The 26,860-nt window shown below is 34.1% G+C and overlaps 2 protein-coding genes across 2 annotated transcripts in view; one reads left to right on the top strand and one right to left on the bottom strand.

Annotated features, from left to right (window-relative positions):
- Nucleotides 1–26,860, top strand: part of LOC136034680 (uncharacterized) — a 285,081-nt gene that overhangs the window by 86,173 nt on the left and 172,048 nt on the right. The gene's annotated exons all lie outside the window — the stretch shown is intronic.
- LOC136034684 (uncharacterized) overlaps nucleotides 2,447–26,860 on the bottom strand; it is a 37,143-nt gene continuing 12,729 nt past the window's right edge. The window contains exons 3-4 of the mRNA XM_065716007.1: nucleotides 19,277–19,889; nucleotides 2,447–2,666 (exon numbers count right to left, since the gene is read on the bottom strand). Of these exons, the coding sequence (XP_065572079.1) occupies nucleotides 19,695–19,889 (195 nt within the window). The 3' untranslated portion in view covers nucleotides 2,447–2,666; nucleotides 19,277–19,694. The remainder of the gene's footprint in view (nucleotides 2,667–19,276; nucleotides 19,890–26,860) is intronic.

Genomic DNA, 26,860 nt, shown 5'->3' with positions numbered 1-26,860 from the left:
AAGATCCTAGGATGTCAATTTGCCTAAAAAACAAAAATAATGGAGCCGTTTTTGAGAAAAAACACATAAATAAGTACATTACAGTACGAAAAACGGCATTTATTTGCTTAAGATAGTCTTTGTCGACGGTATTCATGCCCTCAAGCTTTTTATTTTACTCGATTTTCCTTAACACATCTAATGTATTTAATAATTGCATTAGTGCGTGAGATTAATCTCCAACTCACGTAATTTATGAATTTTGAAACTAACCTATTGTTCCCTTGGATGGGCGTCTCTCTTTTTACCACACACAGCTCTTAATGTTCTAGCCACCTAATCTGTCAACAAGCGTGATTGTAACCTTAACGTCTTTCAAGCAGTGTTGCCAGATCTATAAGAGACAATTGTGCTTTCTTGAGCCTACAATTATGTTTTCTTGATAGAATTCTACAACGTTTGTTGTTCTTTTCCCCAAATTCATGAATAAGTTAATCAGTTGTAAGTTGACATTTACTTTGATGAAAGATTGGCCCAACTCTGTCTTACCTAAACAAAGATGCTAGCTAGGTATTTATTAGGCTTATTGGCTGTCTGTTCAGGCGGTCCATCCAGAAGTAAAATAAGGTTCTTGCACAAGTGACCTCCCATTTTTTTCAATTTCTTAAACCATTGCTGAGTTTCGCTCTGTTTTAAGCACTTTAATCTATTCCTACCATACCGAGAAGCAGCCCGAGGTGTTTCTTCTTGATTTGTTTATGGAGGTTTAAGAAATCATCTTTCTTTCCAAGCCGAAAAAGTTTTAGTTTCAAATGGATTAGTTCTTTTATTTTTTTTTTTCATTAATCTATGGTTTATATGAGGAACATTCCTTCTTAGTAACCTCTTTGGAAACATTTTTGGTAGTTTGTCATTACTTTTGTTTGAAACAAACAAACCTTTGAATTAAGATTTATATACGACACATCATTCCAACTCTCACACACAATCGAAGACCCAAAATCAAAAAGACCTTAACTTGTTATTGGCCGGTGCGAAAATTCAGAGACTGTAATTTGTTTTAAAAACTAGCAATGGTTTCAATTGTAGCATGAAATAATAGCCACCACCAAAGGGGGGGGGGAGGGTATTTGGAGTATTGTAAAAGGTTTTAAGGTTGGTGCAAATAACATCCAAACTGGCTCCACTTTTTGTAGTAGGGAAATCAGCAATTGGCTTAAGCTTCTGATCTTTGCATAGATAAATAAGACTTAGTTCGTTTGCATCTCCTGCTATAATAATGCCGGCATTTGGGCACTTTGTCGTCACAAAGTCAAGACTTGCTTGTAGCCAATCATGAAAATTACGACGAGGGTAAGCATTCTGCCCGGGCGAATAATAAAACGAGCAAATGATTAAATTAGTGTAAGGCTGAGACAGGCTTTTGGGCTTAGTAGAAACCCAAATGATTTCATCGCTACCACCTAGACCAGGCACATGGATAATAGTAGGAGAGAGGCAATCCTTTGCGAAAATCATTACTCCTCCTCATTTTTTGCCCAGTGGGTGGTCAACCGGGCGGAGCTTTATAAACTCTTGAAAACCTATTATTTTAACGAGATCTGGATTTTGAGCCTTGACTTCACTAACCGCAATTATATCTATATAGTTCAATTTAGCTGTTGCCTCTAACTCAATTAACTTAGTATGATTCTGGTTAACTTTAGCATTATTAGCCTAGTATGGCTAACTAAACTGAATTTTCCTTCAAAAGTTAAGTTTTATCGAGAAATAGCAACGAGAAACTTTGAGGCTGTTTTGAAAGGACGTTGTCGCTGTTTTCTTTCCAGGGGTTTTATCCACTGATAGAAACCAATTAATCAGTAAAATTCGGCAGGACATGAAACTTATTAGTTAATTTTTACATTCAGTAATCTTTGAAGATCAATTATAGCTTGTCAATGAACAATTTTCAAAAGGTTTCCCCTCAGATACAGGATGAGAGCAGGTTTATGTCTCTCTTTTTTTTTTTTTTTTGTGGAAAAGGAAAGACTAAGTACTGAATAATTTGATTTAATTGGTTAATTAATTAGTTAATTATGAGAAATAATTAGCTAATCGACCCGTATTGCATAGGGCATTTGGCGAAAATAGCGACGAAGACCACACAGCCTTTCCATAACAAACAAATACAAAGTTGAAACAATAGGGAAAATCTCAAGACAGTGGAAATCAATTCTGTGAATTCAACTTTGTGTTTGTTTATTAGGGTATTTGACCTTCTAGCAGTGACTACGTTTATTTAATTGCTTATTATTTTTGTGGAAAGTGAAAACACAGGTATTAATCAATCAAATATCCCCGTTATTTTCTAATATTTTGCTACTTCTAATTTTAATCCCCCCCTGCCCCCTCAAGAAACGAAAACTGTGCACTGTCCTACTCTGTTTATTAAAACAAACTTAATCTGAATTTATTTTTTTCCTTTTATTATAAAAATTTCAGAAAGATATAACAATTTTACAATTCATCCTCAAATCCACCAATAATTTTTACTTGTATATATTTTGAAACGATTTCCCTGGACAATTAAAGATCAGCATAGCAGCATTCACGGCTCTGCCAATTTCTTCTAGTGCAGGAGTATTCAAAGCAGGGACTATCTTGTTCGACCAGCTGGTTCATGCCGCTGCTTATTCCGCTTATTCCTGTAATAGTTCTCTGTATAAATATACAAGTATACAATATGTATAAATAGCAGGGTAGCTCAAGAAACCAGACAAAGAAAAAGAAATGAAAAATACATGCACATAAATATACAATGAAGACATACATGAACATAAACATAAGTAAACTCATACTGAAATGGTTATTAAGGCACACACACAAACATACGAAGAAACTTTCCTTAGACAAGCCAAACTAACACACGGGTGGATGAAAAGGACCTAATCGTTGAAAAGCCTCTTTATTTAACTTGAATTCCAACTTATTATATGACATGGACATGGTCATAGCCAGAATGAATGTTCAAGGTCATAGCCAGAGGAGGGAGGGGTATTTAATTTTGGGAGGGGGGAGGGTTCGGGGGAACAAAATAACGAAAAAACCCATTAAAAAGTTTGTTTATATGTTTTTTTGTCAAGTTTTTTACAAATTAGACGAAAAATTCAGGGGGGTGGTCAGACCTCCCTATCCACCCACCCTTAAATACGGGTCTGATAGGCAATATATCATATAAATTCAACATTGGAAAAATACGGTTCACGTACCAACGAGGCAGAATAAAACGTATTGACAGTAACGGAAATTCAATGCTCTAATATCCTGCATTTCATAAGTATTAAAAAATGGGCGCAAACCTGATAGACAAATTATGGAACGGTTACAGTATGTTGAATGAAGTCTAGTCAAGCATTTAGGAAAATAGTGGCCACGATTTGGGGTTATTTTATCATAACCTACTTTAAGTTGATTTAGTTGATTTTCATGAGTTATTGCTAACCTCAGGTTTTTTTTTTTCAGACCAGAAAATGTAAGAGAACCAATGTTAAGACAAAAAAAAACAGTTAACCGTTTTTTTTTTTTTACAAAAAAGTTACTTATTAACAATGACTAACAGGCAAAACCTTCCCGACAAACTAAACAATTTAGGTGAATTTACTAAACAGCGAACTCCCAGCAGAGGAATAAAGCATATTATGCCACAAAACCATCCACTTACCCATGGTTCTATACGGCATATAAAGAGCGAAAAGCCAAAAAGTGAGAGGAAAAAGACACTATAGGACAGTTTTTGAATCCTTAATTATTCAGGGACAAAATTTTATTCTGGAAATTCCAAATTGAGGAACATGGAACTGCACTGACAGCAAATCCAAGTTATGAATATCTATAAGTAAATAGTATCCATTGAGATAAAATTTACTTGTTAAGCTTGACATTTTTTTTTAGAACATTGGAAAAATCAAGCTATCCCCAAGTAAACTTAAATGACTGACCTTTCCGAAAACAAGTTTAGAAAATTAATAGTTGAATATGCTAACCGTTAGGACTAAGAAGTTTTAAAACTATATTTTGCATAAACTGTGCAGCAATAATTTATGTTGGTTTTAAATTTCATCTTCACCAAAAAAAAAAAAAAAAAAAATACTAGCTTCTGTTAAATTTTTTTTTTTTTATTTGTTAAAAAAAATAAAACTTATAGCCTAAAGCAATTGGTCTCCTTTTTAGAGACGAAATATAAGTTCATAAATGATAGTATTTAGGCCTACGCCTGCTTCAACTGTTATTTGCATTTTTTAACTGCATTTTACTGTGTCGAAAACAAATTTCTTTTTTTCAATCAATATACAAAAAAAGAAAAAAATTGCATGGGTGGCGATAAAAAAAAGTAAAAAGTAAAAAGGATAAATTGTCAAAGTGTTTCAAAAGCCTTCTTGTGGATTTTTATTTTTGTATAGCCTATTAATCAAATATCTTGTATTAGAGTATTTTGAGAATACTGCTTCTATATTTTCAAAAGATATCACCTTCTTCTTATTCTTCTGGTTAAAGTATTTGTGATGACTGTAGAGAGTGACGTTAATACGGATGTCGCAAAGTTTTAATTTAAACATACAAATTTAAACAAATTAAATTGTTACATATAACTTAATGCGTGATAATTAATACCTGAACTTATACAGCATAAATAGTACTAACTTTTAATTCATAAACTTAGGCTTTGTTTAAACGATAAAAATTAAAACGAATAACAATTTCTCATTCTTTTCTACTAAAAAAATAAAACAACTAAAAAAAAGTTGCGTCAGAGAGGTTCGAAAGACCATTTATCGTAATATACACGCCCTAGCCAATTCCGCCAAACGTACTCGCACGAATATTTTATCCTTAAAAACTGTTTCGTGCAATCAGTTAAGCTGCGGTTGTATTTATTGATATGGTCATCTACACCAGCGGTAAATTTCACGGGAGTTAGGGAGAAGATGGAGGTGTTTGTTCTCAAACTGGGAATCTAAGATAGATTATATAGGCCTGTAAAACACGACGTAAATATACGATTAAACACATAAGTATAAACAATTAATAAAAAGGCAGGGCTACAAAACCTCTTTGTCTAAGTCCTGGAAAAGGAAATGATTAGAAAACTTGATAGAAGCTTATATTACCTATAAGACAGATAGAAGTTATCGTCGTATGGGCACAACTCCCAGCCTCCAGATTCTTTAACGCTCCAAGGTTGTACCTTCGGCATCCACAAATAGCAAAAATTGACAGGGCTAAAAGGAAAATTGACTGCAAATTGAAAATCTTCTGGAAAGACAGGTACTACTTCTTTTGGCTGGGCAACACTTCTTTTTCTTTTGAGGGCGGCCAAATTTCGCTGTAGAGCCATTTCAGATGTAACAACCTTATCGCCACAGCAAGGGTTGTGCCTCTTCTCTTTTTGCCAATAAACTTCGTTTTTGCTTCCATCTGCCTTGTATTCCCTATCTCGGGGATGAATTGAAGTTTTTCCTTCATAGCTTTGCCTTTGATGTGAGATTCTTCTTCTTTGGGACATATATTCTTCCCTTTCCAACATTGGCTGGTATTCTCCCTTCTGACGCTCATCAGCCGCTTTATTCTTTTCAGTGTATATACTTCTTTGGCTCATTTTCGAATAACCTCTTTGACCAACTCGAAAAATAAACTCCTTTTTCTTCAACACAGGCTGGAAACCTTTCATTTCTCGCTTGCCAACTCCTTTTAACTCTTCTGCAGCTAACTTGAAGTGCTTTTCAGAATTTGATCCTTCAGTTTTCATAATAGCGTAGCATAAAAATTACGATTGATGTTTTTCAGTCTGACTCTGAAATGTAAATGATAAATTGAAGCGTCCCACTCGTTTTGTGCTTTAAATCACGTGATCTTTATCACGCTTAAATAACGTGATCTTTGTGCTTTATCTGACGTCATCTTCTCACTCATTTGTTGTTGAAACCAGCGGAGCTGGATCTATGGATCCAGGCTCCGCCTACTTTAGAAATTGATGGTGTACTATTAAGAATTTGATGGTGTACATTTGTAACTGACTGCAGTATACTGTTCATCCATTGAAAAAGTACCCAAAAGTAGATTCATTGAAATCTTTTTCCTATAAGTTTGATTATAAATTTTCATTTTAGTTTATTTATAAACCAACTACCAGATCGGTTGGAATCGAGGCCATCCTTAATATTTCAATGCATAAGCTGGCAACGCCGATGCCGGACTTTTGAATGAAAGTTCACTTTGGCTAGCCATATTTACCTCATATATTGAAGTAAATGGTCTATCCCTCCTCCCCGCTCATGCGAAGCTATTGAATATTGGGGATTCGCTTCAAATGTAAACTGAGTCTGTTGTGGATTGCCTACCACTTATGAAACACTTTGTCGTAATGAACTGTAAGTAAGGAGTGACACAACTCACTATTAACCAAAATTGAAAAAAAAGGAATTTGATAGCAATTAATATTTAAAAATAACTGAACTTTTATGCATATTCCGAAACTGTATTATATTCATAAATTTAATGTTACCCATCAGTTCCAAGCCAGAGAAAATTTGCCTGATTTTCAAAAAGGAAATAAACACACCTTAGTATCAAGTGATACTAATGAAAATCATTCCATCAGATTCACTATACACGAGGAGCCTATTGAACAAATTTCCGCTCCGCTCAGCAAAAATATAGTATTTTGCATTTTTTTTGCAAAAGATAATGGATATTCTTTTTCCACAGGGATAATTGTATTGTCCAATGGTCATAGAATATTGGGAGAGGACTCATTCGAACGGAAATCAGCCATATGTCCTTTCTAAGAGACCAAAAATATTTAAGAGTAAGCAGTTGCAGGCAGACATTTCCAAAGGGGCGAGAGCTTCCCAGGGAGAAATATCGATGGTCGGGAGGTGGGGGGGGGAAAGAATTACCAGAATAATTTTTTTCCCAATCCAAACAGCTTTGTTAACGAACCACAATGTGACAGCAAGTTGCACTAAAACAAAAACAAACAAAAATATTCTTTCGACTGGTTGAAAATAATTCATGTCAATTCCCAATCGGTAAATGATTCTAAAAACGATCGAAAATTCACTAAAAATAAACTATCTATCGAAAAAATTAGCTAAAGTACGAACAATTTTCTGGGGGGGGGGCATTTTCAGCGAGGAGGGAATGGTCTAGACGGAATTTTACAAAGAGAGAAGTAGTTAAAGCAGGGGTGAAATTTTTACGAAGGAAGTTTTTGTGGGAGGATATTCCATGAAAATTTGACACGGAGAGAGGAGGCCAAATTCCCGGCAGGGTTTGAATAACACTTAGATATTAAATGAAAAACTAATTTTTACTGAAAATGAGGAGCAATTTTAAAACTTAAACGAACAGAAATCGTACCGTATATGAAGGGAGCATCCCCTTCCTCAATTTGCTTTTTGCGTTAAAGTTTTACTTTTGGCCCAGTCCCTTAGGAACGATTCCTGAAAAGCAATGGTTGTTTAATTGAAAAAAGAAGCTTGCAGTAAAACGAGAGAGGATTTCAAAATTACAAAATGATTATATATGTCAGATTATTTATTTTGAATTTGTGCCCTTACGATTTTTGCACCAAGGGCGAGTGCCCCCTTAGACCACCTTCCCTTAAACGATCTATGGGGAAAGGGGTGTTGTAAGACTTGTGTACAAAAAAAGCCTAAAATGTATTTTTAAAATATAATTTCTGATAATTCTGCTCTGAATTTTCTTCTGCTAGTCTAAGGGGAGATAAAGTCTCTTTGTTCAGAGGGGTCATATCAAATATGAGCCAAAGCTGAGACTCAACCATTAATTGGGTCGCGTTTTCTATTTAATTTGGTCAAAGTTGAGCTGCTCTCACTACCTTGATTAAACCAATTAAAAGTCACTATGCGCATACTACTACTACTTTTACTGCTACTACTATCAATGCTAGATGTTATAAAAAAACAAACAAACAAAAACAAGTTTTTTCAACTGAAAGTAAGGAGCGACATTAAAACTTAAAACGAACAGAAATTACTTCGTATATGAAAGGGGCTGCTTCCTCATCAACGCCCTGCTCTTTACGCAAAAGTTTCACCCTTTCTCTCAACTCTTCTTCTTAAAACAGTAAAAAACTTTAGCGTAAAGAGCGAGGCGTACTGGGTCACTTATCCCTTATTAAAAAGGATACAAAAGGATAAATATACTCCTGAGTTACTGCTGGTACATAGGGCATCGAATTGATATTTCAGTTGCTCTGTCTTTCTTATAAGAATAATTATCAAGCTTCTCCCCCAACCTTGATGCGGCGGTGATCGAACTTATCCGTGCTTATTAGGCATTCCAATTACAAACAAGAGAACTTGGAGAATTATTGGAGTGTCGAATTATTGGAGAATTATTAGACACTATAAGTAAAAACTAAAACCATTAAACGTTTCCTAGAAGAGATACCCCACCCTCCCTGCTACCTACTGATTTGAGTCGTCAAGCTATAATCGCTTTAACGTATCTAGTTATATTACAAATCTTATTATGGAAAGCACCAAGTCCTATTTTCTTTTTCAATAGATTCTTTTTTCATTCAGAAAATTTTATTTATTGTATACCTGCCTTCTTTCGTTTTCAATGACTCCATTTCTGATTTATGTGCAGATGTAGAGGGTGTATTCATATTCAATCCATTATTAAAGGTTTTAACAGAAGAAAATCTAATTTGGAAGAGATAGATTATAGACAATAACAAGAGCTAAGAGCTCATATGGTATGAGTTCTAGCAAAATTCTAAGAACCTATATTTTGATTTAAAAGGAGAATCAGAAGCTTTATGCCAGTCGGGATTTAAAATAAGAGCTCTGAGTCACGAGATCCTTCAAAATTCATTAAGATCCGACCCGGTTACCCACTCGTAAGTTCCAAATACCTCATTTTTTCTAATTTTTCCTCTCCCTTCAGGCCCCCAGATGGCCGAATAAGGAAAGACGACTTTATCAAGTCAATTTGTGCAGCTCCCTGACGCGGCTAAGAATTTTCATCGTCCTAGCATGTCCAGAAGCACCAAACTCACCAAAGCACTGAACCCCACCACTAACTCCCCCAAAGACAACAAATCCAGTACGGTTAAGTCAATCAAGTATCTACAACATTTGCTTATTCTACACACCAAGCTTCATCTCGGTTCCTCCACTCTAAGAGTTTTCCAAGATTTCCGATTTCCCCCTCCATCTCCCACCAACGTCAACAGATCTGGTCAGGATTTGAAATAAGAGCTCTGAGACATGAGTTCCTTCTAAATATCAAATTTCATTAAGATCCGGTAGCCCGTTTTTTTAGTTAAAAACACCTCAATTTTTCTAATTTTTCCAAATTAACAACCCCCTTAGCTCCTCCAAAGAGAATGGATCCGTTCCAATTATGTCAATCAAGTATCTAGAACTTGTGCTTATTCTACCCATCAAGTCTCATCCTGATCTCTCCACTCCAAGCGTTTTCCAAGATTTCTGTTTTCCCCCTCCCGCTCCCTATGTCCCCGGATCCAATTCGAGTCGAAAATGGAGCATCTGAGACATAAGATCCTTATATATATCAAGTTTCATTAAGATACGATCACCTATTCGCAAGATAAAGATACCCCAATTTTCACGTTTTCCAAGAATTCTGGTTTCTCCCTTAAAATTTCACAACTCTACAATAGAATTTGTAATAAGAGAAATGCCATTGGGACCCTAGTCAATTTTTATTAATTTATGAATCTCTGACTTATTCCAATTTTATAATAAAGCGGACCCAATTTCAAGAATGTAGCTCAAATTAACAATTACTACTTATTCCTACAAATATTGATATGCTGATACATTTTATTTAAAAAAATAAAAATAAATAAATAAAGTAAACTGCCGAAATAGGCAAATAAGTACAGCTCGCAAAAAGAATGTTCCTCTTGTATTGATTTGAGCCTAATTGCCAGGTTTAACCACGATAAAAAAATTTATATTTCAGCCATATATTTTGATGGCTGAATAATTTGAATCATACTGTTGTTATGCGCCATTACAGAAGTTAAATGCATACTGTGTTATCAAAAAGGTAATATTTTAGACCGCAATATTTTAATTACCACCATAATTAAAATAGCGCTGTTATGTGAGGCTGTTACAGTCAAGAAACACAGACGAATTGGGCTGTTACAACCGTGAAACGGAACATGCAACATGAAAATGAACATAGCGATTGTAACAGTCCAAGATCATACGTCAGCAATTCTCTTTGCATTGATTGGTGCAAATATGTAAGAGCTATGTGGTTTGTACATTAAATATTATTGACTTAAATATTGTTTACAATTCTTTTTAGGCAGAAGAAAGGATCAAAATTTTGTATTCAGCTATGATAGAGCTAGGAAATAAAGACTCCAAAATACTTCTGGGAGAGCTCATGGGTTTTATAAGAATTTTCTGCTTTAGATGCTGATATGCTTATAAAAAACAATATTCTTTTCTGCTTCAAAGAAATTTACAGGATCGCAGTTTGGAAAAGTCTCGTTTTCTGAATATCAAGATTACTTATTCCTTAAGCTAGTTTTAAATTTTTTGTATGTTAGTTTTTATATTATACTTTATTTTTCTTGAAGAAAGTCTTTTTGCCTCAAAATGGGATATATATATAGAGAGAGAGAAAAAGAAAATACGAGAAAAAGAGAAAAAGAAAAAAGGCATAGAAAATGGTAATCTTAGCAAAACCAGGCGACATGAGCGAAGATAGCCTCTTCGTGATACCCCTGTTAGCTAAGCAGATAATACTCACTTCAAATAAGTGAGGGGGACTTGTGTTTGAGCAGTCTCTCCTAAAGATTGACAAAAAGTGAAGCCCCCCTATGGAGAATAATTTCTACTTGTTTAAAAGTAAAACAGTTCAAAATAGGGATGATACCTTTTTATTGACAGTGAAATATAAAATTATTTAACTGGATATTTCGAACACATATACAGTGTTCATCATCAGCAGTAAAACTAAAAGACATGAATAAAAATAAACAGAATTTATACCTAATAAACCAATTACATATAGTTTATTGCTCTTATTTTTTTCAATGCAACAGCCGAGGCAAATCTCCTTGACCTTTTCGGTTCCGGTTCATTAGATTTAACTGACGTATTACGTGGACAGAGGTCATAGCTCTTAGGTGAAGTGATATTTACTTTATTTGACCTCAGTAAATTATCATAAATTGAGTTCAATCCAAATTCACCTGTATCTCTGTTTATGGAATTATTCTTGAATAGAATTTTTTTAATTTCGATTGTTTCCCTGAAAGTTTGCTTTAAACCTTGGTCCCTAGAAATCAAAGAAACATTTTCAAACAAAATAAAATGATTTGGAAAATTAAAGATGCTCCGCGAGGGCCGACGTGAAATCTTCAGGTTTGGTATTTTGCTTTAAAGACGATGAAATGGAATTATGATGTTGTAGCAATCTCGTTCTTAAATTCTGGTTAGTACGTCCCACATAAGAGCTTCCACAAGTACATGGAATTTTATAAACCCCACTTTGTTGCTCTACGGAAGTCCGATCCTTTCCAGAATTTAAAAAACTTACCAAAGTCTTACTACCTCTTAAAGCTACCTTTAAACCATTATTTTGTAAAATTCTTTTAAGTTTTTCACTCAAACCTGGAACATATGGTAGAGAACAAAAGATATCTTTCTTTTCTGTTGTTTCCAGAATATCGTCAGAACATTCTAGAAATTTTTTCCTTCTTTTCGAAAAAGTCTGGTCAACTAACCAACCCGGATAATGGTTACTTATTAAAATGTCTTTTAGCAATAATAATTCCTCCTCAATGAATTTTGGAGAACAAATTCTAAAAATGCGGTCAGTTAAAGATATGATTAAACCAATTTTTACTTGGCGGGCATGACCGGAGAAAAATGACAAAAATCTGTTATTGTTAGTAGGTTTTCTGTAAATCTTAAAATCCAGACTATTTTCATTTTTTAAAAGAAGGACATCCAGAAAAGGAATTTTATTATCCTCTTCTAATTCTATTGTAAATTTTAAATCCCCTCTCCAAAAATTAAGATGTTCTAAAAAACTTTTTAATTCCTCCACCCCATAATTCCATACTGAAATTAAGTCATCCATATATCTCCCCCAAAATTTATGTTTTAAAAAATATGAATCTAACGCTATTGTTTTAATATTTTCTACAAAAAAATTTGCTAATAAAGGACTTAAAGGGGCCCCCATAGGTAAACCATTTACTTGTTCGAAAAAACCCCCTCTGAATTGAAAAAAATAAGAGAACATATTGCACAACCTAACTAAACTCATAATTACAACGACCTCCAAAACTGTTTTACCACCAATTAAGTCCAAATTTCTTAGTATCTTTCTCTCAAGAAGAATTTCCGCGGCTTTTACATCAATACTCGTATACATTGACACTATGTCGAAACTTGAAATTATAGAATTTGAATTCTGCTTTTGTAATAATAACAGATTCATCCACAATATTTTCCGGGAAAAGTTTATCTTTCACTAATAAAGCTCTTTTTCTCCTTTTATCTTTAATCAGATGATTTAAAGTCTTGAATTGTAGACCTCGTTCGAACTTTTTTCCTTTAAAAGTGCCTAGATGTAGATTGAATTTTATTGAAGGTGGCAAAATCCTTTTCTTCTTACATTGATGAAGAAAATCTTGTTGATTTATAACATTTGCATGTCTCTTATGGGTGTTAATATATTTAGACACCCATATATTATATCAATATTATATCAAAAAAGGTGAGTGCAAGTGATTTTTGTTTTATTCAACAAACAGCAAGAAATCATTTCAATCATGACTTTCACCTTTCCAGAGAAAGATTACTTAAAAAGTTTTCAAAATTATATGAAAATAAAGCCGTAATACCTTCGTCAACTCTTGGACCAGGTGTAATTAATTTTTCATCAAGGACCTTAACGTTACAAGAAAAGTCCGCATTAGAAAAAGGTCCAAAATTTTGTTTTAAAACTAATAGAGTCCCAATAGAAGAAATTATCTCTTCAATAGAAACATCTTTACATAGAAACCCCATCTTAATTAAAGATGTTAGCCTAGTAAGAGCTTCTACTGTTAAAGCCCTGTCAGAGTTTGCTTTAAAACCAGAAATCCCTAACAATTCTATCAAAGACATAAAGATTCTTAATAATTTAAGAAGGGATGAATCTATTATTATTACAAAAGCAGACAAGGGTAACACTTTAGTGGTAATGGACACCAAGGACTACGATTCAAAATTAAACGCTTTACTGAAAGATGAAAAAACTTACAAACAACTTTCTTTTGACCCGACGGACTCATACACAAAGAAGTTTAAGAACGAGTTAAAGAGTTTGAAGGAAGAAGGGAAGATTACACCTCAACTTTTCTACAAATTCTTACCAAGAGGTTCTTTGTGCCCTAAATTATATGGACTTCCAAAGATACATAAGCCAAATCTGCCATTACGACCAATTGTTGCTAGTAAACAGTCACCAACAAGTGCTCTGAGTAAGTGGCTAGTGTCATTGTGTAAACCACTCATGTCTACACAAATTTCTTACATTAAGAATTCGTCAGAACTTGTAAAAAAACTAAAAGAAGTTGAGATTTCTTCAAATTCTATAATTTCAAGTTTCGACATAGTGTCAATGTATACGAGTATTGATGTAAAAGCCGCGGAAATTCTTCTTGAGAGAAAGATACTAAGAAATTTGGACTTAATTGGTGGTGAAAACGGTTTTGGAGGTCGGTGTAATTATGAGTTTAGTTAGGTTGTGCAATATGTTCTCTTATTTTTTTCAATTCAGAGGGTTTTTTTTCGAACAAGTAAATGGTTTACCTATGGGGGCCCCTTTAAGTCCTTTATTAGCAAATTGTTTTGTAGAAAATATTGAAACAATAGCGTTAGATTCATATTTTTTAAAACATAAATTTTGGGGGAGATATATGGATGACATAATTTCAGTATGGAATTATGGGGTGGAGGAATTAAAAAGTTTTTTAGAACATCTTAATTTTTGGGGAGGAGATTTAAAATTTACAATAGAATTAGAAGAGGATAATAAACTTCCCTTTCTGGATGTCCTTCTTTTAAAAAATGAAAATAGTCTGGATTTTAAGATTTACAGAAAACCTACTAACAATAACAGATTTTTGTCATTTTTCTCCGGTCATGCCCGCCAAGTAAAAATTGGTTTAATCATATCTTTAACTGACCGCATTTTTAGAATTTGTTCTCCAAAATTCATTGAGGAGGAATTATTATTGCTAAAAGACATTTTAATAAGTAACCATTATCCGGGTTGGTTAGTTGACCAGACTTTTTCGAAAAGAAGGAAAAAAAATTTCTAGAATGTTCTGACGATATTCTGGAAACAACAGAAAAGAAAGATATCTTTTGTTCTCTACCATATGTTCCAGGTTTGAGTGAAAAACTTAAAAGAATTTTACAAAATAATGGTTTAAAGGTAGCTTTAAGAGGTAGTAATACTTTGGTAAGTTTTTTAAATTCTGGAAAGGATCGGACTTCCGTAGAGCAACAAAGTGGGATTTATAAAATTCCATGTACTTGTGGAAGCTCTTATGTGGGACGTACTAACCAGAATTTAAGAACGAGATTGCTACAACATCATAATTCCATTTCATCGTCTTTAAAGCAAAATACCAAACCTGAAGATTTCACGTCGGCCCTCGCGGAGCATATCTTTAATTTTCCAAATCATTTTATTTTGTTTGAAAATGTTTCTTTGATTTCTAGGGACCAAGGTTTAAAGCAAACTTTCAGGGAAACAATCGATATTGAAAAAATTATATTCAAGAATAATTCCATAAACAGAGATACAGGTGAATTTGGATTGAACTCAATTTATGATAATTTACTGAGGTCAAATAAAGTAAATATCACTTCACCTAAGAGCTATGACCTCTGTCCATGTAATACGTCAGTTAAATCTAATGAACCGGAACCGAAAAGGTCAAGGAGATTTGCCACGGCTGTTGCATTGAAAAAATAAGAGCAATAAACTATATGTAATTGGTTTATTAGGCATAAATTCTGTTTATTTTTATTCATGTCTTTTAGTTTTACTGCTGATGATGAACACTGTATATGTGTTCGAAATATCTAGTTAAATAATTTTATATTTCACTGTCAATAAAAAGGCATCATCCCTATTTTGAACTGTTTTACTTTCGTCATGGAAAGCCAGTGTGGTCTTCGAAGTTATTTATTTGTTTAAAGTTTTAATGCTGGGGAGATTTTCTTTATTTAACATAAATCGAAATAAAACTGCCTATTTAATATATTTTTCTACAAACCAATAAGATCAATCGGAAAAAAAAACACACACAAAAAAAGCCGTGGCATGTGTTGTTTTTATAAATTTACATAATATTAAAAGGTAGGCAATGGTCTGATATTTGGCTAAATATTAACCATACTTCCATCGAGAGTGTGGGAGGGACAGATGCTGGACCTCCAGTGACAGGTGCATCAGTACTGGCTTTAATGATGATACGAATAAAAAGATAAACTTTCAGTAGGACAAAAAAGTCCTGATACCAACAAAAAATCTTTGCCAATCCATCTTTAGGGAAGATTGTAGGCTTAAAAAATATAGAAAAAAGGACAATACAAAACTGTCAAATCAAAAAAGCTAAAAATGAAAGCCATGGAGAACAAAACAAACAAACATCGAATCGACCAAAAAGACACAATAATAGTAGTAATGCTCCTTGTTTTGTCAATAATAGAAGTTAAGATTACAAAAAATTCTATATTTATCTTGTCAGCCTTTCAACTTTTCGTTTGTTAGCATATGTATCTAATTTATTTGAGCCATTTTAGCGATTAGAAAATAAAACAAGTTATTCACTGTTGAAAACTTTAGCGTAAAGATCAAGGTATCAAGGTGGGGGGCACCCCCTTCATATGTGGAATAATTTCTGTTCATTTTCAGTTTTAATGTTGCTCCTTTCTTTAAAGGAGTCTAATATTTTTTATAAAAATTATGAAAGACATAAATATTATTGAAATCAGGAATTATATTAGAATTGAGGTATCGGGTTGAATTGAACCCGCCTTCTCTTGTATTCTAATTTATAATTTTCAATGCAATTGGTTTATACTTGGATTCGTTAAATCAAAAAAAAAATGATTCTACAAGAAAATTAGAAAGGTTAGTAGAAGAACAAAGAGAAGGTACATGGTTCATCTCCCCTTTGGTTTTACTCCCCTTCCCCCCCCCCCACAATTTTTTAATGTAAGAAAATTAAAAAGTATAATAAACAAGAGCTCATATGGTATGAGCTCTAACAAAATTCTAAGAATCAATAGACTGATTTAAAAGGAAAATCAGAGGCTTTATGTCGGTCGTGATTTAAAATCAGAGCTCTGAGTCACGATGTCCTTCTAAATATCAAAATTCATTAAGATCTGATCAACCACTCGTAAGTTATAAATACCTCATTTTTTTTAATTTTTCCTCTCACTTAAGCCCCCCAGATGGTCGAATCTGGGAAAACGACTTTATCAAGTCAATTTCTGCAGCTCCCTGAAATGCCTACCAATTTTCATCGTCCTAACACGCCCAGAAGCACCAAACTCGCCAAAGCGCTGAACCCCTCCCCCCAACTCCCCCAAAGACAGCGAATCCAGTACGGTTACGTCAATCAGGTATCTACGACATTTGCTTATTCTATCCACCAAGCTTCATCCCGATTCCTCCACTCTAAGTGTTTTCCAAGATTTCCGATTTCCCCCTCCAACATCCCCCAATGTCATCAGATCTGGTCGAGATTTGAAATAAGAGCTCTGAGACATAAATTCCTTCTAAATATCATATTTCATTACGATCCGGTCATCCGTTCTGAAGTTAAAAATACCTCAATTTTTCTAATTTTTCCAAATTAACACCCCCCCCCCCCCCAGCTCCTCTAAAGAGAACGGATCCGTTCCAATTATGTCAATCAAGTATATAGAACTTGTGGTTATTCTTCCCATCAAGTTTCATCCCGATCTCTCCACTCTAAGTGTTTTCCAAGATTTCTGTTTCCCTCCTGCAACCCCCTATGTACCCGGATCCAATTCGAGTCGAAAATTGAGCATCCGAAACATAATATCCTTCTATATATCAAGTTTCATTGAGTTCTGATCACCTATTCGTAATATTAAAATACCCAAATTTTCACGTTTTCCAAGAATTCCGGTTTTCCCCTCCAACTCCCCCCAATGTCACAGGATCTGGTCAGAATTCAAAATAAGAGCTCTAAACCACAAGATCCTTCTAAATATCTAATTTCATTAAGATCTGATCACCCGTTCGTAAGTTAGAAATACCTCATTTTTCCGAATTACCCCCCCCCCCCCAAACTCCACCAACGAGATCGAATCCTGTCCGGTTATGTCAGTCACGTATCTTAGACTTCTTTTTATTTTTCTCATCCAGTTTCATACTGATCTCTCCGCTTTAAGTTTTTTCCAAGATTTCCAGTTTTCCCCAACTCCCTCCCCCCCAATGACGCTGGATCCGGTTGAGATTTAAAATAATAGATCTGAGTTACGAAGTCCTTCTAAATGTGAAGTTTCATGAAGATCACTCCTTCGTAAATTAAAAACACGTCATTTCTTCTAACTTTTCAGAATTAACCCCCCCCCCAGTTCCCCCAAATAGAGCGAGTCCGTTCCAATTATGTCAATCACGTATTTAAAACTTCTGATTATTTTCCCACCAAGTTTCATCCCGATTACTCTAAGCGTTTCCCATGATTTTAGGTTCCCCCAAACTCCCCCAATGTCATCAGATCCGGTTGAGATTTAAAAAAAGAGCTTTGAGACACGATATCCTTCTAAATATCAAATTTCATTGAGATCCGATCACCTGTTTGTAGGTTAAAAATGGCTCATTTTTTCTAATTTTCAGAATTAACCCTCCCCCCCTCCAACTACCCCAAAGAGAGCTGATCCGTTCCGGTTATATCAATCATGTATCTAGGACTTGTGCTTATTTTTCCCATCAAGTTTCATCATGATCCCTCCACTCTAAGTATTTTCCAAGATTTTAGGTTTCCCCTCCCAACTCCCCCTCCCCAATGTCACCAAATCCGGTCGGGATTTAGAATAAGAGCTCTGAGACACGATGTCCTTCCATACATCAAATTTCATTAAGATCTGATCAACCGTTCGTAAGTTAAAAATACTTATTTTTTTCTATTTTCCAAATTAACCGGCCCCCCTCCCCCCCTCAGATGTTCAAATCGGAAAAGACTATTTCTAATTTAATATGGTCTAGTCCCTGATACGCCTGCCAAATTTCATCGTCCTAGCTTACCTGGAAGTGCCTAAAGCAGCAAAACCAGGACAGACAGACAGACAGACAGACAGACAGACTAAAAGACAGACAGACAGACAGACAGACCAACAGACAAACAGACAGACCGACAGAATTTGCGATCACTATATGTCACTTGGTTAATACCAAGTGCCATAAAAACAAAGAGAGTGTAAGCCAAAACTGATGATTTATTCTACACCCCCTATCGGAGGAAGGGGTCAGAATGGAGAGTTTCCCTCTTCATTTTACTGCATAGATCCATGAGGAAATTTGCAAGAATCCCCCCACCCCTCTGGTAAGTGAATCTCATAAATATATTTGACAAAAACTTCAGTGTTATTTTTGGGAGGAAGATTCTTTAGATTAACCAGATTCAAAGACCAATGAGGAGAGGACAACAAGTCTACATATATCCTGATAAAAGCATATTTTAAAGTATTACACTTTAACCTAGACAAACCTAATTACTTTGACCTTGTTCGTTTTTGATTAGGCCTGTTTTTGATGGAATAAAATAAATAAATAATATGAATGATAACAAAATAATATAAAAAAATTTATAGCATAATATATATAATATATATATATATATATATATTTATATGTATATATGTATATATATATATATATATATATATTTACATATATATTTACATATATATATATATATATATATATATATATATATATATATATATATATATATATATATATATATATATATATATATATATATATATGTAAATTAACGTTTTAACGTATATAAACGTAATTAATGTAAATTAAAGTATATAAATTAACATAGAAATTAACGATAAAAATTAACAAAGTTACAATAAATTGATATAAAATATTAAATAAAAGAGTGATAAATAATTCAAGATAAATGAACAGAGTAAAAACTACTCATAAAAAAAAAAAAAAAAAAAAAAAAAATTACCTCAGGCGATAGTTTGCTGAGCCAGATTGTTGGCTTCATAATTCCAATATCCTTAGTCTGTTTGTAGTTTAATCCGATTATCATTTTTTTTTTGTACACTCTTTACACTAGATTTTTCATTCTCCACAATATTCACAGCTCTATCACCATCAACGTCCACTTTGCCATATTTCTCTGGCAGAATCACCACTTCAACTTAGTTTTCCTTATTCACGTCACGACTCGCAAATATTTTAGAACTACGTTCAACTGAAGGAGGCTTAGGGAGCACCTGTTCAAAAGGAGGCTCATTCACTGTTGTCAAAGTTTGTGACTGAGGTACCATCCATTTTATTGACATTTACCTTCTGACATTTGGCATTTAAAATTTTCACATTGTTTTGTATAACCTGCACTGATGAGCAAAAAATACTTGGATTCACAATTGAAAGATACTTTTGTGAAATCTGCTTATGTATTTGTGCTGGAAGCGTTGAGTCTGAGATGGATGAATGGCAGTTTGTGATATTGGACTTTTCTCTGAAGTCCCTACACTCAAAGTAACAGAGGCAGGATATAGTGGCGAAGGCCCTGGAGACTGCACTGGGGCATAAGAGCTCACTTGCTGCATTATCTAAAAGTTCAAGTTAAATAATTCAAAACAAAAATAAAGAAACAAAAGAAAAAAAATGATAATAATAAAAAAAAAAATACTAATTAGCTTCATTGGACGTTGCACTTTGTTCTAGAATGATCTTTCCGGAGAATTCAAAACAAAAATAAAGAAACAAAAAAAAAAAAAAAAAATAATGATAAATGATCTTCCTGGAGGATTTATCCCAAAAAGTTTTTCTGTTACCTCTTTCAAAAGAAAGTTCACTAGTAGACTAAAACCTTGATAAAGGACTAGTGAAAAATATCTGACAATACAATGGACCACAAATCTAAGAATAAAAAAAAAATCATATACTATGCATACTAAACTAAAAAAGGACATATATAACACTATTAAAAGAGAAGCTGTGCGAAATATTTTTGCTGATATATGAGCTGGATATAGCGCATTTTAAACTAAAATCAGTCGTGTTTCTTCAACAATAAAACTGAAGTTAAAAGCTTTCAAAAAAAAAAAAAAAAAATTCAAATGCTTATTTTAAACCCGTTTTATGCCTGACTATTCAAGATTAAGAGTTTGAGTGAATAAAACACAAACGAGCAATTTATATGCTCTCAATTATGAAGCCAAAAAGTACAGATATTAAGACTTAATGGAAAGATATTAATGGAAGTATTACAAATGACTTTTTGTTGAAAATAGCTGAAAAGGCATAGAATTATTTATTCAAAAATCAGCCGTGCTTGTTTAAAAATCGAAAAAAAACTTTCAATTCAATATTCTTTCGAGCCATTTTGAACAAAAGTAGTGACTAATTGCCACAGGCAACTTTCCTATTATTTTCTCTTTGAACGTGTTGCTTAGTGAAAGCAGTTCACGCCTTTTGTATATTATTAATTAACCCCCTCCCCCGACCCACTCCCACCCCAACGCGAAAAGTCCCCCTGAAAACGTCTGTACACTTCATAATAACCATTACTATGTATACAATGGTCAAAGTTTGTAACTTGCAGCCCCTCCCACGGGGACTGTGGGGGATGAAGTCGTCTCCAAAGACACAGCTATTAGGTGTTCGACTAAAATGAACAGAATGGCTATCTCAAAATTTTGATCCAGTTACTATGGGGAAAAAGTATGCGTGGGAGGGGGCCTGGGTGCCCTCCATTTTTTTGGTCACTTAAAAAATGCACTAGAACTTTTAATTTCCGTTAGAATGAGCCCTCTCGCAACGTGATTTTCGTTAAGATTCTATGACTTTTAGGGGGTGTTTCCCCCTATTTTCTAAAATTAAGCAAATTTCCTCAGGCTCGTAACTTTTGATGGGTAAGACTAAACTTGATAAAAATTTTATATTTGAAATCAGCACTAAAATGTGATTCTTTTTATGTAACTATTGGCATCAAAATTCCGTTTTTTAGAGTTTCGGTTACTATTGAGCCGGGTTGCTCTTTACTACAATTCCTTACGACTAACTATTTGACAATATTTGATTTAAACCTTCGTGTACACATTAAAGAGATTGTGATTGTATCTATTTTTAAATAGTGTATCTATTTTGTACTAAAAGCGAATTTCTTAACTACGAAATTTGCCAAGAATTGTAGTTGGAAAAGGAGTCCATTGGAAACTAAAAATTTACACACCTTTTATAATAAATATTCTTCAATCCACTAACAAGCCTCATCGTTGAATTAACCTTTCCTGCTGGCTCTGTAAATAAGAAGAACCCTATAAGGATGATTTAGATTCCTCTATATTTGAAGATCAATCAAAAAGTGATGTCAGTATCCCTTTGGCTTGCTCACTCATCGAAAGCTTTGGCCTAAAAATGAGCTTGGTTGAGATTCGAGAATCCCCAAATCGACAAAAATCACCACGAAATCTCCACCATATCCTTCTCAATAAATACATCAAATAATAACAATTGCGTTTATGTGTATGGGAACATCCATTTTTTTTTCTTTTTTAGCCATATTATAAACGACATTTGGTTCAGGCCTTACTATTTTTCTAAAAGAATAATTAGACCTCATGCATTCAGTTTTGCAATAGAGCATTTGAGTCAAAAGGGTCAGATAACGGGCATTAAGAAATTGATTCTTTTCGAATTCTCTCTTAACCTCACCAAAATATTGGAGAAAACAATTCAGAAGAACACAGGACCCTGGACTACTGTAGCCTTAACGCTATATTTCAAAAACTAATTAGCCTACTGAAAATTTACGTTTTGTCCGTGAAAATATGGAGAGATAAATGTTAAAAAGTAAATAGCATACCAAAAGAAACATTGGGAGGAGACAGGGGGTTCTGGAGTCCAAAGTCAGGGGGAGACTAGGTCCAAAACCAAATCTTGCTTGTCCTTCTCAAGCGTTATATCCCTCTCAACCTCGTATTGTAATCGAGTTGTTTTCACTATCCTGAATACAATAGCTTTGAAAGGGTCACGTGGAACTCCTTTTCTTTGAAACTTAATTACTTTTCAATTGTTTTGGAAAATTCTTGCCTTCTTTTCCACTCGTAATCAAAGTTTGACCGACAATCCATGCGCCTAACCTTGTCTCTTGCTTTTGGTTTGTTCATATTATCTGGTCAGGTTTCAGTTGAATTTTCCCAAACTAACCACTGAACCATCCGACAGAAATAGATCAAATGCGAGCATAAACAGATTTTTAGGCCAGTTGCTAGGATACCAGACCGTTCCCTTTAAACCTGATTTAATTTAAATGACTCTATTTAAATCCAAGATTATTTAAAAGAAGAATTAAACGATAAAATAAAACGATTCTATTCTATTGACATGAGTTGCTACCAGTTCGGTTCCTTTAAGCCTGAATTAATTTAAACGACGCAATCGAAAAACGACATTGGAAAAATAAAATTAAAAGATTAAATAACACAACTTTATTCTGTTTACAAGCGAATTTAGTATTTGATATCTACAATTGAAGCTGAGTTTCGTCAAGATCGTCAAGATTTTTTTTACCAGAAGAAGGAGGTTCTCCTTCTTCTATTTTTTTTACCTCAATGAGGTCTCGGCTTATACAACTATTATACGGCTTATACAAATTAAAGGCTTATACAACTTTTCAAATCCAGGGAGGAATCACCCTCCCTCTTCAAGCCATCCCTGGGGAGGTGGATCAAATCTTTAATTAGAAGTATTTGGGGTGTCCACCAGGTAAATATTTAACAGAGTGCAAGAAAACTTCCACAGAAAATAATTCTTCTTAGAAACACTATCCTTCTCATAAATCTAATTGTTTATTTTTGTCTGCATGTATACCAGAACAAGATACTTTCAATTCTATCTAGATTAAATAAAAAAAACAAGTTTTTTTAACCGAAAGTAAGGAGCGACATTAAAACTTTAAGCGAACAGAAATTACTCCGCGCATGAAAGGTGCTGTTCCCTCCTCAACGCCTCGCTCTTTACGCTAAAGTTTGACTCTTTCTCTCAATTTTACTTTTTAAAACAGTAAAAAACTTTAGCGCAAAGAGCGTGGCGTTAAGGAGGGAACAGTCTCTTTCATGCGCGGAATAATTCCTGTTCGTTTTAAGTTTTAATGTCGCTCCTTACTTTCAGTTAAAAAAAAAACATTTTTTCTTATTTAATTTTTGAACGTTTTTGAATTAATGCATGTTTGATTTTGGCTCTCCACACATGAACAATTAAATAACATTTGCAAATTTTTTCGGGGGGGGGGGCTAAATGGCTTTATCTTAGTTTTGATAAGACGATTTTGAGAAAAAAAGGGGTGTGGGAGAAGGCCCAGTTTCTCTCAAATTTGTTGGTTACTTCAAAAGGCAAGTAGAACTTTTAACTTTTTACGAACGTTTTCTTAGTAAAAAATATACACAACTTACGAATTAAATTATGTAACGATCTACTATATTCTTATGTTTTATTAAGTATATGAGGGGGTTTGCCCCCTTGTTAATACCTCGCTCTTTATACTAAAGCTTAAATTTTGACCCAATTCTTTAAGAATGACCCCTGAATCATAAAAGCCGTAGAATAAATAGTTGAGATTACTAAAAATGCTTTAGGGTAAAGAGCGAGGTATTTAGGAGGAGACGAATCCCTTATATGCGCAATAATTTCCGTTTATTTTAAGCTTTAATGCTGATCCTTACTTTCAGTTGAAAAAACGTTTTCATATTTATTTCTTCATTTTTTTTTAATAATGCTAGAAAACCCTGCGCTCCTTTCATGGAATTTCTTTTCCCCCATGTAAATCCTCCCACGTAGCCAACTCTCCTCAACCCCCCGACCAAAATAATCCCCCTGAAAACGTCTATGCACTTCACAATCACCATTACTGTATATAAACACTGGTCAAAGTTTGTAACTTGCAGTCCCTCCCACTGGGACTGTGGGGGAGTAAGTAATCCCCCCCGAAAACATAGTTATCATGTTTTTCGACTATGTTGAACTAAATGGCTAACTCAAAATGTTGATCTGTTGACTTTGGGGAAAAATGAGCCTGGGAGCGGGACGAGTTGCCCCCCCCCCAATTTCTTGGTCAATTAAAAAGGGCACTAGAACTTTTAATTTTCGTTAGAATGAACCCTCTCACGGCATTCTAGGACCAATGGGTCGATACGATCACCCTTGAGAAAAACAAAAAACAAACAAATAAAAACACACCCGTGATAGATCTTCTGGCAAAAAATACGAAGTTCCACATTTTTGTGGATAGGAGCTGGAAACTTCTACGGTAGGAATCTCTGATACGCTGAATGCGATGGTGTGACATTCTATGACTTTTAGGGAGTGTTTCCCCCTTTATCAATTTTCTTTTTTTTATTGTTTTTCAACAGAGAACTAACAATTAAAAACAAATAATCAATAAAAAAAAAAAAAATGCAACGATTCATACAAAGAAACGCTATTCGCATCTATTCATAAAATATCATATCTATTCAAAATCATTAGTTGTGGAGAAAAATAAGTTTGTTTCATTTAGTTTTTATTTTGAAGCCAACATGTTACATTATTATTATTTAAGAATTAACGACGGTTCTTGACTACTATGGTCCCTGCGTCGGCCCTGCAGTGCATTCCTGCAGCGTGATTCGATCTCTGGGTCCCGTATTACCAAGCTAAGGTCAAATCCACTGCGCCACCACAGGACCCAACATGTTACACGTTTTCCTTTTAACACAAGTTAAACCATGGCAAATACAAGAGCGCCATCTATTTCAAAACAGAGATAACTTTTTCGAGATTTTGAAGCATAGAATAACAATGTGGTGTCTTTCTTGCCATTGATAGGATTTTGCATTCCGCGTGCAATAGAATTTACTTGTAGCGTTCCGTTTTGGACATTTTGCAAGACAGCTTAAATCCTTTGTACAAAATATCCTCTTCAATGGGGACTGTTTTGCCTTGTACGTAAAATGCTGTTAAAAATTACGCCCATTTTCCGTTTCAGTTTTGTCTGTCATCCACAATTTGTTTTATTAATAAATAAGAGAAAAAAAAGAGAATACATGTTTTTGTTTCGTAAGCATACGATCTGAATATCTATTTCACAAATGATATACAAGTTAATAACAAACAACTTAAGAATAAAAAAAAATATATCTAATCTATGAAATTTAAAGTAGTTAATGCTTTCTTCGTACTTACAGCATCATGTTTCCAATCCCCATTAGTATTTTAACATATTATCCCTCCTCCTAGAGAGAAATGCAATAGGCAAGTCCGGGTGTAACGTGGCACACACAAACTATCTTTCAGCAATTGCTACTTAGTAAACATATTTTTTTCTGCTAAGGTAAAATCTTCTTATTCCACAAAAGAGAGCAAATAATTTAAGATTTAAATGTATTGGACTGGACGTCATACCGTTGATCTATATTAATATCCTTTTTTTAAATCCAGGTTCAAATCTTGAATTTAGGAAATTTTCATCCGAAGCTCCTCTTTGCACTTATTTAAAACTTTACTATTAAATAATTTAGCAGAATGAAATAATTATTCTGAATCTTAGCAAACTATGTCATTTTAAGATAAATCCCAAGCCTTAACTTGAAACATTTCTTTGAACTAAAATAAAACGGATTGCACAAAAAACTTAACAAGTATTTTCCAAATAGGAAAGACTTCAGCATTCTAGGTTTCAAAGGAAGTTACTTTTGATAATAACCAGAGCTGGGATAGTTCCATACTGCTGGATAATCATCAATAAAGCTCTGTATATAGAAGCCTTCTTAAACCACCATCTCCATTCTTCTTAAACCTTATTGTTTTCAATTGTTTTCACTTGTTTTTTTCTTTTGAGTGAACACGGAGGAAGAAACCTCAATTTCACGTTAGTAATTTACAATTAGTTAAAGAAAAAAACAATTGTGCTTTAGCTTATGACTAATATTTGCTATTTATCTTTTTCAGGTTCTCTTTTAAGTCAGCATAAAGGAAGAAAATCAGATTCCAAGTAAGAAATGTTTTAATTATTTAAATAAAAAAACAATAGTGCTTTAGTTCGCGAATAAAATTTGATATTTCTCTTTTACAGATTCTCTTTCCAGTTAATATATAGGAAGAAAAGTCAATTCCAAGTAAATACTTTATTAAATAAATAAATAATCTTTATTCTTTCACTTTATCACAATGCAACAACATGGGTATCGTCAAACAAAAAAAGAGAAAAACGCAAAAAGATGCAACATAAAGAACACACATGATGAGCTATCACTTCACTTTGAGGATATTGTCGTTGTAGTGCTTCACGTAGTAAGGAACGAAGGAGTTTAAAAATCTTGTCGTTGAGTGTGCAGGCGGGCATTCTAACATTTCTTTTCTCTCTTTAAAAGTTGCCAGCATCGTCTTGTCTGCGTGGGTCACTGAAGTAAACTGAGGCAGGATATCTCGGTGCGTTGGGGACTTCAGGATGTCAGCTCTAAACTTCATACACGTTTCGTGCCTCCTTTCATCCAGGGTTGGGAGCCTGAGTTCGCTCAAGCTTTCTTCGTAGTTTTTGTAA

The sequence above is a fragment of the Artemia franciscana genome, chromosome 13 (genome assembly GCF_032884065.1).
Source record: "Artemia franciscana chromosome 13, ASM3288406v1, whole genome shotgun sequence".
NCBI classification, from domain to species: domain Eukaryota; kingdom Metazoa; phylum Arthropoda; class Branchiopoda; order Anostraca; family Artemiidae; genus Artemia; species Artemia franciscana.
The sequence above is the reverse complement of the archived record's forward strand: the minus strand, read 5'-3'. Positions and strand labels throughout refer to the sequence as shown.